Genomic DNA, 15,458 nt, shown 5'->3' with positions numbered 1-15,458 from the left:
TCTTTCAGTATCCTATAATTATTAGGCCTAACTAGCATCAATTATATCGTCATTATTGGATCCGGGTGGTGTGAGCTACGTAGGTCACGATCTCATGTTTTCACGATTTTCATCTGCTATCAAGTAATGTAGTGTCTTCGAATTGATCTATATCACATTGATAAATCTATTGCAAAGGTTTGATTCATTTCGTACTCTCTACTATGTTGAAATTTTCTCTTTGGTAATGGTTTCATCGTCTCATCGGTTTGTGTTCATGAATACCATGTATTTTTTTCTTGATACATGATGATATATTTTTTTTTTGTTTAATTTTCAATTGATTGTCAATGAATTTATCAGTACCTTATTATAGAGGAAGCATCATATTGAGAGACGAGCTCCAAGATAGCATGATGATTCAAGAAATGGGTACAAAAACCCATTTATCTATATATATAAAAGCGAAATGGCACTCACTCACTGACTGACTGACTGATTCACTCACTCACTCACTCACTCACTCACTCATTCACTCACTCGCAGAACTAAAAATCTACCGGACCAAAAACGTTCAAATTTGGTAGGTATGTTCAGTTGGCCCTTTAGAGGCGCACTAAGAAATCTTTTGGCAATATTTTAACTCTAAGGGTTGTTTTTAAGGGTTTAAAGTTCGTCTTTTAGCATGTATATTCTTCTTCTCCCAATCTCTTATTATAATTGAAATTTCCATATCATATGTTACTATAGAACTATAATCTAGATAGAGTACCTCTTCGAAACAGTTGTTAACTGGCAACTAAATTAATAATTTTGTCAGGTTGGCACCAAGTGAAGATTTAAATGCATTTATCGCGGAAAAATTGATTGGCACTGCTACTTCAATCCTGGGAATATTATATTACTAGCCGTCAGGCTCGCTTCGCTCGCCATATCCGTTTAGCCAGACGTTTAGTCTGGACCCCCGACTGGATTGTCTTAACATATGATAAAAATGCTCAAATGAAAAATGCAGGCGAGCGAAGCGAACCTGCTGATTTCATTCCTGGACGATCCAGTCGAGGGTCCAGGGGGCGGAGACCCCTGGCTAGACGGATATGGCGAGCGAAGCGAGCCTGACGGCTAGTCAAATATAAGTGAAGTAGTATTCGTGTTATTTGTAACCCTTTCATGGTTATGGTAGACATTGATGTTATGATTTGAATATACCACACATTATTACTGCAGTACCGGAAGGTAAACTCCATGTTCTGTCATGTCCATGTTCAGTCACAGTACAGCACCATAACTTCGCCTCTCCAATTGATTTGAACCAAAATTCAATGTTGTAGCCCATCGAAATATTCCTATAAGTACACATAGATATTTTTCGAAAATACCTTTTCGTCAGTATTCTGTCAATTTTGATGGATTATCGTGAAGTTGATGATTAAATCCATTCTTTGAATGTTAAAAAATAGAATAAATGTTCAAATACTCTATGAATAATTGGCCCATAATGTTTGAACATCTAATGTTTGGAAAGGATCTCTCAATAATCAATTAATGAAGATTTCTTATTGTTTTGTTTGCTGCGTGTTGCGTGTGACATCAGCTGAGTTGTGCTGGAGCGCTTGATTTAGTCGCTTCACTCCGAAATGCGTGTCAATCTTCGATTGATCTATAAAATCGACGCGAGTTCCGCCTTCAGGCTTCCGCGATCGCGTCACTTTCTGCCTGCGACGACCAGGAAGTGGAAAAGCTCTCCCTGGTTCATTAATGAGAAAACTTCCTTATCTAGATGACAAAGACATCGTTGACAAAGAAACAATGTATCATCAGAAGGTGGACTCTGTTTCGGGTACAATGTACAAGCTCATGAATAAAAAAATCCGTTTATGAAATTGTTATGGAATGGAAAACGTGTATAAATGGTTCACATAATTCTATTTCTTATAGATAAGAATTCTAATTCTTATAGAAATGGTTCACATAATTCTATAAGAAAAAATTATCATACAGAGGAAATCTTTTGTGATACTCCGATGATTGAACTCGAAATTCAAAACTCATATTACAAAACTATTTCGGAAGCAATTTGAACCTGTATTTTGATTCCTTCTTCTATAATAAATTTAATTGAATGTCCTTAATTTGTCATCAACTAACTTAATCCAGAAACCGAAAGTTGTAATCTATTTTGAAAAATGTTGTGGCATAGCTGATTTGGCAATCCTTACCTTAAAGCGAATGAAAATCGATTAAGCTATTGCAAGCAAGCAAGGAAGATTGCAGGCAATATTGTAGGTAGACCAAGTTTCCATGTTTGAGAATATAAACAATAATAATTTTTCGAATTCTTAGTTTCATTACACAAGTGTTCTTATTTTATGGAAAATAACAAATTCAAATTTTCACTCGCAAGGTTTTTAGTGCAATTTCTACGATGAAATTGATTAAAAAATAGTGAAAAATGAGTCACAAAAATCGAATACATTTTATCTATTCACGTGATAAATTTTCTTGAAATTTTCCACATTGGACGAAAGCTGTTATCCTATAATTATATTCAAGCTGTTATCATATTAGCTGTTAACTGCTAAAGCTGTTATCATATTATATTCTCAATAATGTACCAGTACCTCATTCACTTTCATAACCAGCCCATCACGAACGAACAACTCATCACCACAACCTCCTCTATTACCATGTTACAATGAATAGAGGTGAGAACGATTTGTTTTATTTTGTGTCGGTCATGAGTATGATGAGTATGTATGAATAGGAGGGGGCTGTTAACGGTGATGGGATCGCCCTTCTCAACAGCAACCATCGAGAGGGGGGTGCAATGGCCAAGTGCCGGTCAATGCCCGCCCCCCCTCTGGCTGCCGATGCACCTCCACAATGGCCCAAGCCATTGCCTGTCTCAAGTCCTCTTATTTCAATAGACTCGACAGCCGAGTATGTGCATCTCAACAATAAAACGTCATCACATGCATGGAATGTGGCCGAAGCCAGCAATTCTAGCCTATAGCACTCTCATGAAGGGTCATATTACCAGCGAGTACACTACATTGTGAATAAAAGTCAAGAAATTATAGGCACTGTCATGGGCGGATTTGAGTTGTGGTTTTTGAGCAGTGGAGGATTTAGTGGTGGGTCTGCAAAGTACTAAAACGTATGATACACACAAAAAGCACTACACAAGAGAAAAATCACCTACATAAACAGATTCTTGGAAATGGATAAGAAGAATGCACATAAATTTCTAACGAGAGATTTGTTCACGATGTTTTTGGATGAGAGAGCTTCGACATTAATTACAGTATTTTCATAGACCAACAGGCAAAATTACAGGATAGAATAAGAATTGTTACCATAGTAGGATAGAATTACTGGATACGATATTCATCTCAATAAACAAAGACTTATTTCATAAATTGTGTAAAATTTCATTCCAGGATTGAGAAAATAGGCATTGGTATTGTGTATCAAGCTTTTGGAAATTTTTTACTGGTGTCATTTTGCAACGTTTTTCGATTTGGATATTATCAAGTTTTCAAATCAAATTAATTTTCAAGAAAAACGTTTTTATCATATTTACTTTTTGAGATATACTTTCTCTTCGTTACTCTTTCTTGCAATTACATGATTTTAAATTGAGGCATCCATGAATTGAATGTTTCAGATGTGACATGAGTTGCATGAGGCTGCTTGAATGGTGACAGACGCACAGATAGTGGCGGCTGCGGCGCGCTGGAGCGACGACACGCTGGACGCCAAGGAGCTGGCGCAGAGTGGCACTGCGCATGCGCGCCTGCAGCTGCCCGCCCTGGTGAAGGTGGCCAAGGGACAGTACTCTGCCCTCGGTCTTCCCTCCCTCTCCTGTCCCGGCTTGGCGCAGCTGGCGTTGGTCGTCAGCGCCGGACGACAACGCACACTGCTTGCGCAGGCTGTTAAGCTCAAGGTTAGTTAAATAAACTTTATCTTTATTAGATAATTACAGAGTGTTTCAATCATTCTTTTATGCCATAAGTACGAGGGTCATTTTTTTCAACCTCCGATTGACCATAAAAAAGACAAATTTATAAAAAAGAATAAATAACTCACTGAAAGTTACTTACACCGATGATTATTCTTCAACATGATTGCCGTGGAGGTTGAGGCATTTGTCATAGCAGTGGAACCAAAACCCTCTTCATAAAATGCTGCAGCCAGATGAGTTTAGGTGAGCTTTCACGTTGTTTTGGTGCTCTTCGTTAGTTTGGAAGCTCTGCCCTCAAAGTCATGTCTTGAGTTTGGCTGAAAAGTAGGTAGCTAAGTTACTATATAGTGGTCAATTCAGGTTCGTATGGTGAGTGATCGAAATTATATCACATTTGATTTGCTGGAGTCCGGAATTTCAACTGACGTCTTTGATTTCCAACATCATTCACGCCTAATACCATCACTCATGAAGTTTCCTTCATGAACTTGGATAGTTCTATGTTGGATTTATGCTGAACTATTGCCTATTGCTTGCAAAAACAAATAATGCTACGCAACTTACAATCGGCGGCAGACTCAAGTGAGGCGGCCATGTTTCAGGGTCTATAACTTGACAATTGACGATCTGGCCACACCGATCACAGGTCATTTGGTGAGGATGTTCAGCCCTGAAAAAAATCACCCCCCAACTGCTTACTTGTGTCTTATGATATGAAGTCGGACGTTAAAAAAATTACTCTCATACTTTGATGTCGTCAGGTGCATATGAAAAAATATTACAAAACTATAATACATTTATTGAATGAACTTCTATTAAAAAATCTTAAAGAAAACAATAATTAAAAGTAACTACATAGGTATGACAGATACTGTATTACACATCACAGAAATAACAATGAATCACACATACTGATAGAGTAGCCTGAGACAAATCAAATAACCTTTATCCACTTGATTTTACAATTTTATGAAACAAACATAAATAAAAATATTAAGTGCACTCCTAATTAGGCTTGGCCTGCTTAGAGGAATGGCTCGTCTTTTACTAGTTAACAAAAACAAAAAAAAACATGATATTTTATAAAAAATACAATTCAGCTGCTTCCAGATAGGTACTAATTTAGTGCTATTCACATGAATCCTATAACCTTATGCTATTAAGTGAAACACGCAGTATTATACTTCTTCCAACAAAACAGGAATAAATTGTCAATAACAATGCTCAATCAATAGAACAAGAATAGAGTTGTAGATATTTCAGCGAAAAACAAAACAAGATAGATCATAAAGACAATAAACATGAAATATAAACAAAAGAAAGATAATTCACAAAGACAATAAAATAGTCTCAACCTTCTACAGAATATAGCTAAAGAGACTCTCTTGAAATGTTAAAAGGCAAATACAATATCATTGTTGAAAAATGCTGGTCCACTTAAAATAGTTATTTGTACATCTAGAGTGAAAGGTAGTACTGTTTTTCCTCCCTGAGGGAAAAGTTTGAAACCAGAGGCGAAGCCGAGGGCAACAATTTTCCTGAGGGAGAAAATAGTATTTCTCCACTAGACAGCATTTAACTTTTTCTTAAAATAGATTCAAGAATATATCTAGTATTTGGGTATATTTGATATCATAATTAGACTGCCAGAATTCTGTTTTCTTCAAACAATAACCTACATGAAAATCCAGATTATCTCCTGCACATATTCTCAACACCCTCCGTTTGCGCACGAAAAACTGGTGCTTAGTGGCTTGATTACTCCCCATAGCAATGTATGCTTAGGACATCAGTGATTCATAGTACCCATGGTAGGCCAAAATCATCGTTCCCCTAATCAGCAATCTGCTGAGCCTCGACATTGCATGAACTGCTTAATTACAAATTCCAATGCCTGGAATCTGAATCGCGAATTCAATAAAATTTGACTGGCTTACATTGCTGACCTTCAACTCATAAGCATTACACAATCTAGAGATTTCAGTAACCTGATTGTGAAGCATAATTGTTTTAATCATTATTAAGACTCCATAATTTGATCAAAGCAAGCTCATTCATGATGAACTAGAGTTGTTCCCCTTTTCTTGATGATCATAATCGTAATTCACATTGCTTAGGCTTTATTGCGAATCTCCTCCACTTGTTGAATAAGGAGAGTTAAGAGTGTAAGAGAAGGCTCACTGCACCCTAAATTTGCCATCCTAGGCATATTCAATCCAATTCAGTGATGACATTGAAATATATGCAGTTTGATTTGAATTCATAGCAAAAATATACCAGTAAACACACATGCTACGCACTGTGCTCAATCCCAGGAAAAAAGAAGGAAAACTATTGGCGAAGTACGGTATAATCTTATTAACGGCATTGCTAGTCCCGGCGAGGCTAAGTGATTACAGCCCACGCTTATTATAAAGTGAGATTCACTTCAAACGTTCAGCATTGGCTGAATAGGAAGCATTGATGTTAATGTTAAGGTTTAAAGTGAATCTCACTATATTGGTAATCTGTCATGTTGCCACTCTCGACGCTGAAGGCTTGTGATCTGTGCGGACATGCAGTGGAGATGCAGATCAAGACCACCCACGGCATTCACAGTTTCCTTCATCAGTTGGCACCAACTAATAGGAATTAATGTAGTGCATGTATGTGCATAACATAAATCTTCCACAGTCTTTCTTATGGATCGTGTAGGTTATTAAAGGTATCTAAAAATATACTTCTGATTAGAGCTGAAATGAAACTGTCTGTAGTGCCAAGAAATGGAAAGGTCATCCCAAGTGATTGAATTCAGTAGTTTCCTCGAGACAAAGCATGTTGGGATTGAACCAAATTGATTGTTTTGATAGATGTTATTTGAAGGATAGAGGCCATTGATGAAGTAGTGTTCATGATAGTTAACCATATTAGACCAGTTGGGTTTTTCAAAAAAAAAATTCAATTCAAACGCTTGCTTCATTAAATGATATATTGACACACAATTTGTAGCGTTGATTGAGTCAACAATGTAGCATTCATTCTATTCATTTATTTGCATGTCACATTGACTGGGAAAAATACTGCTGGTTCAACACGAAACCTGAATTATGACTAAATATTGTAATATCGCAAAATACGGCTTTTTAGAAATCCAACACAGCAGGTTCCGAGTCTTAATGTAGGTTAGATTCATTTAGACTTATTTTCAATTATTATTATTTATTTATTTGAATTTATTCATGTAAGATTACTAAAAGAGAAACAAATTTCCAATTTACATTAGCTCACAGTAACTAACTATTCAAAAACAAATTTAATTATTTGAAATTCAATATAACCACACTGTAAAAGAGAAACCAATTTCCAATTCACATTAGCTTACAGTAGCCAACTATTCAAAAACAAATTAAATTATTTGAAATTCGATATAACCACACTGTAGAATAGAAAATGAAACATATTGTTGGGTAGAAGAGGGTCGAGACTCCAGCTCATGCCTCCTTCTGTGCCAATGTGATTCAAGAACTCTTCAAAAATATAAAATATGATAATGAATTCATACTTGAATTAATTTAACTTTTTCCTTGAAACAACATATAGCCTAAGTAACCGCTCACTTCTTAAAATACTTATTTTATGTCTCCCCTTGGTGTTCTCCATTATTTACTTCTCTTTTTTTCAATTCGTTTATTTCCACTTGGCATACAATACATGAACATATTTATATTTGATATTCAACAAAATAAGAATCACATTTTTACAAAAACAGTAGAAAGAACATATTGATTGAGTGGAATTCCCCCAGTAAAACTATGCGTCTGAGATTGGGGGACAGTTCCTGCAAGCAGTATTATTCAATAAGTAGTTATAATTATGGTATTATATTTACTATAAATTACAATATGTGTAATTAAAATTACACAACTAAGATTCAGATAACAGTAGGTGAATTATAAGTGATAACATAATATAGTGTTGGGTGTAGCTTGATATCTAGAGTGGGAGAGCAAGAGGACCCAAAAACCGGAGGTAATTTATTGTTTTATAAACCTCTATTATGTTTTGAAACTCTAAATACTTGAACGTAAGGTATGAGTGTATAAATGAATTTAGCATTTCGAAATATTAATGTATAAAGTTATTCCCCAATGCATTTACTCTTCCTAGGTGTAAGGTGAGTGAATTAGCCTCTCAGCTCCAATCCAGCCTATGCTGAAGAGCCATTTCATCAACGAGCTTTTAAAAATCACATTGCTGCTGCTCTCGGCCTCCCTCACATTATCTGGAACATTCCTGTATAAAATCTGAGCTACATAGTATGGTGATTTGAGTTCAGTTCCGTGTATCAATCTAGGTATATAATATCCATGGTTGTTCCTATGTCGTGTTTGATAATTATGTTCGATATTGGTGAATAGATCTGCTTTATGTTTCCTAATATAACTGAGTAATGTTTTGATGTATAGTTGTCTGATGTTGAGCACAGGGAAGTCCGAGAACAGCAGCGCTGTGGGGTATCTTGATTCCTTTTTCAAAATTGTTTTTAAAATTGTTCTCTTGGTGACAGCAAGAGGTTCAAGACCTGCAGATGACACTCCCCCCCAAACAATAATGCCATACTCCAATACTGACTGCATAGGCATGATAGATCCTCCTGCACAGTCTGATATTCAGCACATGGCTCAATTGGGAAAACCCATACAACAATCTTCTCAGTCTCTGTTTTAAACACTGAATATGAGGAACCCAACTCAGACGATAATCAAACATGACCCCAAGATACTTATACTGGTCCACTCTATTAATAGATCCACAAGTGCAGGTTGATGATCCTATATTTCTACAGGAGTGCATCTTGATTTGCCTTGAGCCTGGGTCTGGTTGATTCCTGGTCACAAAGGGCATATATTTGTTTTTGCTCAAGTTTACTGATAGACTATTTTGGTCAAACCAATTTTTAATTTTTGATAGGTCAGAACAGGCATTCTCATAGGCTTCTTCCCACTCTCTACCTGCTGAAATAACAATTGTATCATCAGCAAATAGGAGTACTTTGCTTCTTGTGTTCAGTTGGGAAATGTTGTTAATGTAAATCAGGAACAATATTGGGCCCAGGGTGCTGCCCTGAATGACAACGTATTCAACACTATCCCTCTCACTAAATTCCCCTCCAATCTGCACAAATTGTAAACGCTTGTCAAAGTAACTAATGAACCAATGGAGTGCAGAGTTTTTAATTCCCACAGCTTCAAGTTTTTTCAATAGCTTTCCCCTATCGACCGAATCAAATGCTTTAGCCAAGTCAAGGAAAGAAATAATTACTCTATTTTTCGATTTTATTGATTCTATTACGTATCTAGTTACCTCAAAAAGGGCATCATTAGTATTTTTGGATTTTTGAAAGCCATATTGGTTCTTTGCTAGAATATCATTACTTGTCAAGTATTCCATCAATTGTACTTTGACACACTTCTCAATAATTTTTGAAACAGAGGCTAAAAGGGAAATCGGTCTGTAATTTGTGAGTTCGTTTTTGGGGCCGGATTTGTGGATTGGTTCTTGTTCGTCATACGAAACTGCAGGAAGGAGCAGCGCTCCTGGAGTATATGACACGTCAAATTCTTCTAATCTAATATTTCTAATATAATTCATACACACAAATAACAGTCAAAATAACTCATACCTTCTTACAAATTACACATAACATAGGCATACATGAAGCATAATTCATCACTCAAGGAAGTCAAATGGTTTGTATGGACATAATTTAATAAGAAATATTCTCTATGTGTTGTTTTGAATCCCTTCAAGTCTCAAATACTAATGTGTGAGTCGTAAGTGCATAGAATATTTTCATTCCCATAAAAAATGGGCCACTCTCCAGCAGGCGAAGTCTATGAGGTGGGTATAAAAATCCTCTAAGCCTTGTATTATGGGGATGATTCACCTGGTTCTCTTCTTTTCCTGAAAACGAAGCTTGCTACATCAAATAATATATAAATGCTTGAGTCTTCAGCAACTCCTTTTCTCTGAAGTAAGGCATGCAAGACCGCCTTGTATTAATTTTATAGAATACTAGCCGTCAGGCTCGCTTCGCTCGCCATATCCGTCTCGCCAGGGGGCTCCGCCCCCTGGACCCCCGACTGGATCGTCCAAGAATGAGATCAGCAGGCTCGTTTCGCTCGCCTGGAAGATCCAGTCGGGGGTCCAGACTAAACGTCTGGCTAAACTGATATGGCGAGCGAAGCGAGCCTGACGGCTACTAATATAATATTCCCAGGAATAGCTCTGATTAAAGTAGCAGTGCCCAATCAATTTTTCCGCGATAAATGCATTTCAATCTTCAACTTGGTGCCAACCTAACAAAGTCAACTCAACTTAATGCCAACCTGACAAAATTATTAATTTACCAGTTAACAACTGTTTCGAAGAGGTACTCTCTCTAGATTATAGTTCTATATTAACATATGATATGGACATTTTTCAATTATAATTAAGAGAATAAGAAGAATATACATGCTAAAAGACGAACTTTAAACCCTTAAAAACCACCTTTAGAGTTAAAATATTGCAAAAAGATTTCTTAGTGCGCCTCTAAAGGGCCAACCGAACATACCTACCAAATTTGAACGTTTTTGGTCCAGTAGATTTTTAGTTCTGCGAGTGAGTGAGTGAGTGATATATATATATATATAAGTATATATATATATATATATAAGAAGATCACCACAGCTTTTTTCTGAATGATGAATAATTCTCCTTTATTCCCAATAGTCATTATTGTGTGTGAAATAAAATTACTAACAATATAAGTGATATTGAGCTATTATAGTATTTTTATTATTTGTGACACGTGGAAGCAGAAAATGACACGTCATGATTAAAAATGATTCTTGAAGTAGGCCTATAATACATAAAAATTAAAAATCAAAGCACCCTTCTCAATATAATATGTATATATATATTTTTTTTCACATGTTTCGGTTCAATAACCATTTTCAAGTAAAAATAAAAACAGAGCCTTATTCATTTGGAAATGGGTTTTTGAAGCCGAAACATGTTATGAAAAATAAAAATATTGACAAGGGTAATTTGATTTTTAATTTTTATATAAATACAAGCAGTCCATAACAAGAAAGTAAACATTGAAGATATTGAAGTTCTGTGTAAATATATTTATTTATTTATTGATGTTTTTTTCAGTTATCGTAAATTATATGATAGTTTGACACCTTGTGAGACAGGACTCCCACAATAGATGACTCCCATATTGAACTGTATTTTTATCATAAGTGAAATTAATATGCGTTGAACTGTTCTTTTTACTTTCCTTGCCCTATTACCATAGGTAAGGAAAGTATTGCTGTCCGAAAAAATAAAGGTACCCCAATTTCTAAATTTCTATAAGTTTCAAGGTCCCCTGAGTCCAAAAAAGTGGTTTTTGGGTATTGGTCTATCTAGTGTGTATATTCGTGTATGTGCGTCTGTGTACACGATATCTCATCTCCCACTTAACGGAATGACTTGTAATTTGGAACGTAAGGTCCTTACAATATAAGGATCTGACACGAAAAATTTCGATCAAATGCGATTCAAGATGGCGGCTAAAATGACGAAAATGTTGTCAAAAATAGGGTTTTTCGTGATTTTCTCGAAAACGGCTCCAACGATTTTGATTAAAGCTATACCTAGAATAGTCATACACGATATCTCATCTCCCAATTAACGGAATGACTTGAAATTTGGAACGTAAGGTCCAACGATTTTGATCAAATTCATAACTGAAATAGTCATCGATAAGCTCTATCAACTGCCACATGTCCCATATCTGTAAAAATTTCAGGAGCTCCGCCCCATTTATGCAAAGTTTTGATTTTAGATTCACTATTATCAGGCTTCAGATACAATTTGAACAAAAACTTTCGAGTGGAAAAGATTTAGCATGAGAATCTCTACAATTGATGTCTAGTAACATTTTCACCTAGAATTAAAAATAAGCTCGAATTTCGAGAAATAATGATTATCCAATTGCAAACTGTTGGCAACTGTTGATTCTATTAAATGATACACTATGAAGAGATAGCAGACCTCGTGTGTCTCCAGCGTTATTGCCCTGTCACCAGCTGGCTCAAATCTTTGAATAGTAGATTTGAGATGTGCGGGAACACTAGCGTCAGGTGATCAATTTTCATAACGGCAAGGAAAGTTGTGTGAGTGCGCCACACCAGATTTTTTATACGAGTGAAACCATAGCCACCTCTAAGACAAGGCCCTGGCCTACGATATTGCAACGTCGCAGTGTAGGCCTAATTTGATACATAATTGGTGAAAAAGATCAGCTGAAATTTTTTAAAATCTTTTTCATCAATCATGTATCAGATTCTAGGCCTACACTGCGACGTTGCAATATCTTAGGCCAGGGGCTGTATTAGAGGTGGCTATGGTTTCACCATAATCATTTTTAATTCAAAAATAATGTAAATTAATGAGAATGAAAATAATTACGATTTTTGAATTTGAATTTACAATAACATCATCACAATGATAGGGAGAGGTTAAATAAGGTAACCTTGCTATTCAGTTCCTTGCTAACCTTGTTGTGCTATTCCTCTCCCAAATTTAGATATGGTCAGGCTAGTCCGAAATAGGTTAGGTGTTATAGGTCTTCACTTCACAAAAAATTCAGACCTAAAATATTTTCTCAAAGCAGATTTTCAAAATTAGATGCTTCAAAACCAAATATAGAAGAAATACTACACAATATTATCACTGAAATAGGAAAAAATAACGTAAACTGCTGAAAAAAAAATTAAAGAAGGACCGAAAATACATTGAACTAAATATTTTTGACAGGAGGGAAGACGAGTGTCGTCAGCGGGGGCCCGAGTGCTGATCCCCGAGTCGTACGGCGGCTACTTCGAGCTACTGAGCGAGGAAGGCCGAGCGGCCCGCTGTCTGGAGAGTGTTGCCGAACTGGCGAGGAGACGACCCGCCCACGGCTGCTTATTGCGCCAGCCGCTGCGAGCGTTAGCTGTCACTTCGCTCGCCAACCACCGCCAGCTCACGCCCAACGCCACCATCGTTCCTGCGCCCGGCTTGGAGGCTGCCTCGCCGCGGACGCTCGCCGCCGGAGAGACGCTGTATCCCTGCGATGAGGTACCAGATACAAAGATTAGATCATAATATTGTCTATTCTGTACGATGATACATAAATAAATAAATGTCTATTTCCAAAAAAAAACTAAAACTTATACATCAATATTAGTACAAAAAATATTAGATAGTTTAGAATTACATACATTGGTTATAGTTTCAGAAATTTCTTATAATGTGCCTTCTACAGGTTCAGTGTTTTCTGTGTGGAATTTGACATACTTATGGCGTACCATGTTCTAAATTAGGTTTTGTTTGTTTGTTTTTTTGTGTGCGGACGCTATTTGTATACACATACCGGTGTATATACAGACTTGGGAAATGAAGTATGGATGATTTGCATGGAGCACTTACACACTTAATTTCAAACGAAACTCTCTTTGTATTCTAGTTTGTACCTTTAATGTTGCTATTCCGATTATCAGATAGGAGAACATTGTAATAAAATTGATTATGGAGGCCACAAGTACCTTATCTTTTCAAATGATGAGAGAGTGCTGGCTGGCGTGGTGGGGAATTAGGTATGGGAATTTCTCTCTCAGGCTGGCCTGAGATGGCTCTCTCTTGGCCGAGCCGAGCGGATTTGTGCAGTCGGCTTGACGCCCAAATCGAGCGTTTTCGGCAAAGCGGATTCTGCCTTCTTTCAGTTTAGTTCGATCTTCCCACGTAGTGAGCTCTCACTACAAGGCTAGAAAACCTACTGAGTGGATCGGCTTCAGTTCGAACGCAGGCAGATTCCGCTCGGCCGATCCGCCTCCGGCCGATTCCGCTCAGCTCCGCCCGGCCGGGCCCAGCTTTGTTGTGAAATGGGCCCTACCCTAAAGCATAGACTACTTACTCACTTTGTAAGCTGTATTGCTTTGCAATCGCAGGTGCAACCAGAGGGCGCCAAGGGCCGCTACCTGCGCTGCACTGACTCGAAGGGCGAAACCGTACTGCTGGGCCTCGAGCAGCGCGGCCGCTTCAGCGTGTTGGCGCGCGAGGACAGCGTCAGTGGCGTGCATACGGCGCGCAACCTGCTCAGCAAGCGGCTGCCGCTCACCGTCCGCCTTGTCAGGTAGGCCTACCTACACTAAATCTAGTGCACTAAATCTAAATATCTTGTATCCTAGGTACTTTGGTATAAACGGTCTCACGAGAGTTTCTTCTTTTAGAGTAACTGTGGTTCCTGTCGTTGGAAATCGACTTTATTGTATGTGACTTAAGTACACAAATTTTGGTAGATAGTGTGTAACTTACTATACATAGTCATTTTTCCAATCGATATACAGAGTTGGTGAAAAGTATGGAAACAGCTCAATATTTCTGTTACAAGGATAATTTGACAATATGTTTCATTGGGGATCCTATTTGTATAAAAAACGCCTTTTCTGTTGCTTAAAAATTCTGGTTCGCTTAAAGAGAAGGTGGTCATGTGATCCTATGTCCATCCTCGGTGAATTTAGAATCTTAATGAACAATTTCAAGTTAATCAGCTCTGTAGTTCAGACATGATGATCCGTCATTGGTGTATTTCCTATCCTGTACATGTTTGCGACGATTCTTTTCTTTATTATTGATATAGATGTAGATTATAACCCCCTTCCAGAACTTGAGCTCAGGCTTTCCTGGATGGGGCCTCTTCATCATCATGTTTGATTATTTTATTTATTGTATTGTATTTTATTTGTATGTACATTTTTGAATACGAAAATTGTTTTCATTTGGCGACATCAGCTAAACCTTGGTATGAGTGCCGGTGATGCACTTATTGTGTTCATAAGTTGTAATTTGAGAATATTCAAGTGCGTGTTCTGATATGCTGTGTTGAATTCCAATTAATTAATTTGAATTTGACTGTTAGTGGCTCGCCGCCGCTGCAGCACAAGAGCGACGCACGCAGCCCGGCTGCTGAGCTGCGCCTGCTGAGCGCATTCGACGGGCAAATGCTGTTTGCGCTGCCACTCAACACAAAGGACAGCGCCACCTCTTCATCGCTCATCGCACTCCCCGTCGCCGCGCCGCTCAAGCTGCTCGTATGTCCACCATCTCACTACATACATAGATTATTATATACATATATGAATAAATATATTATTATATATATATCCCATATGACAAGGTGACCAGATGACACTATGAATCCGCTTCTCACATGATCGGGGGATCTCGAACTTGTCAAAGAAATCCAAATGACCCAAATAGTAATTTGTCCGAAGGCTGGCCACTAACGGTAAAACATGCATGCACATACACACTCAATTTACAATGTTGCGTCATCACAGCTGTCATCAGCGAGAGGTTCCTAATCTATATAAATAAAAATCTGGTGTGGTGCACTCACACAACTTTCCTTGCCGTTATGAAAATTGATCACCTGACGCTAGTGTTCCCGCGCATCTCA

At 37.5% G+C, this 15,458-nt stretch overlaps 1 protein-coding gene across 1 annotated transcript in view; it reads left to right on the top strand.

Moving 5' to 3' along the window:
- Positions 1-15,458, top strand: part of LOC111053919 — a 70,288-nt gene that overhangs the window by 42,974 nt on the left and 11,856 nt on the right. Inside the window, exons 2-5 of the mRNA XM_039421192.1 lie at positions 3,647-3,925; positions 12,776-13,078; positions 13,948-14,132; positions 14,919-15,090. Coding sequence (XP_039277126.1) covers positions 3,677-3,925; positions 12,776-13,078; positions 13,948-14,132; positions 14,919-15,090 — 909 coding nt within the window. The 5' untranslated portion in view covers positions 3,647-3,676. The remainder of the gene's footprint in view (positions 1-3,646; positions 3,926-12,775; positions 13,079-13,947; positions 14,133-14,918; positions 15,091-15,458) is intronic.

Source organism: Nilaparvata lugens, chromosome 2 (genome assembly GCF_014356525.2).
Source record: "Nilaparvata lugens isolate BPH chromosome 2, ASM1435652v1, whole genome shotgun sequence".
NCBI classification, from domain to species: domain Eukaryota; kingdom Metazoa; phylum Arthropoda; class Insecta; order Hemiptera; family Delphacidae; genus Nilaparvata; species Nilaparvata lugens.
This window is presented reverse-complemented; position numbering and strand designations above follow the sequence as displayed.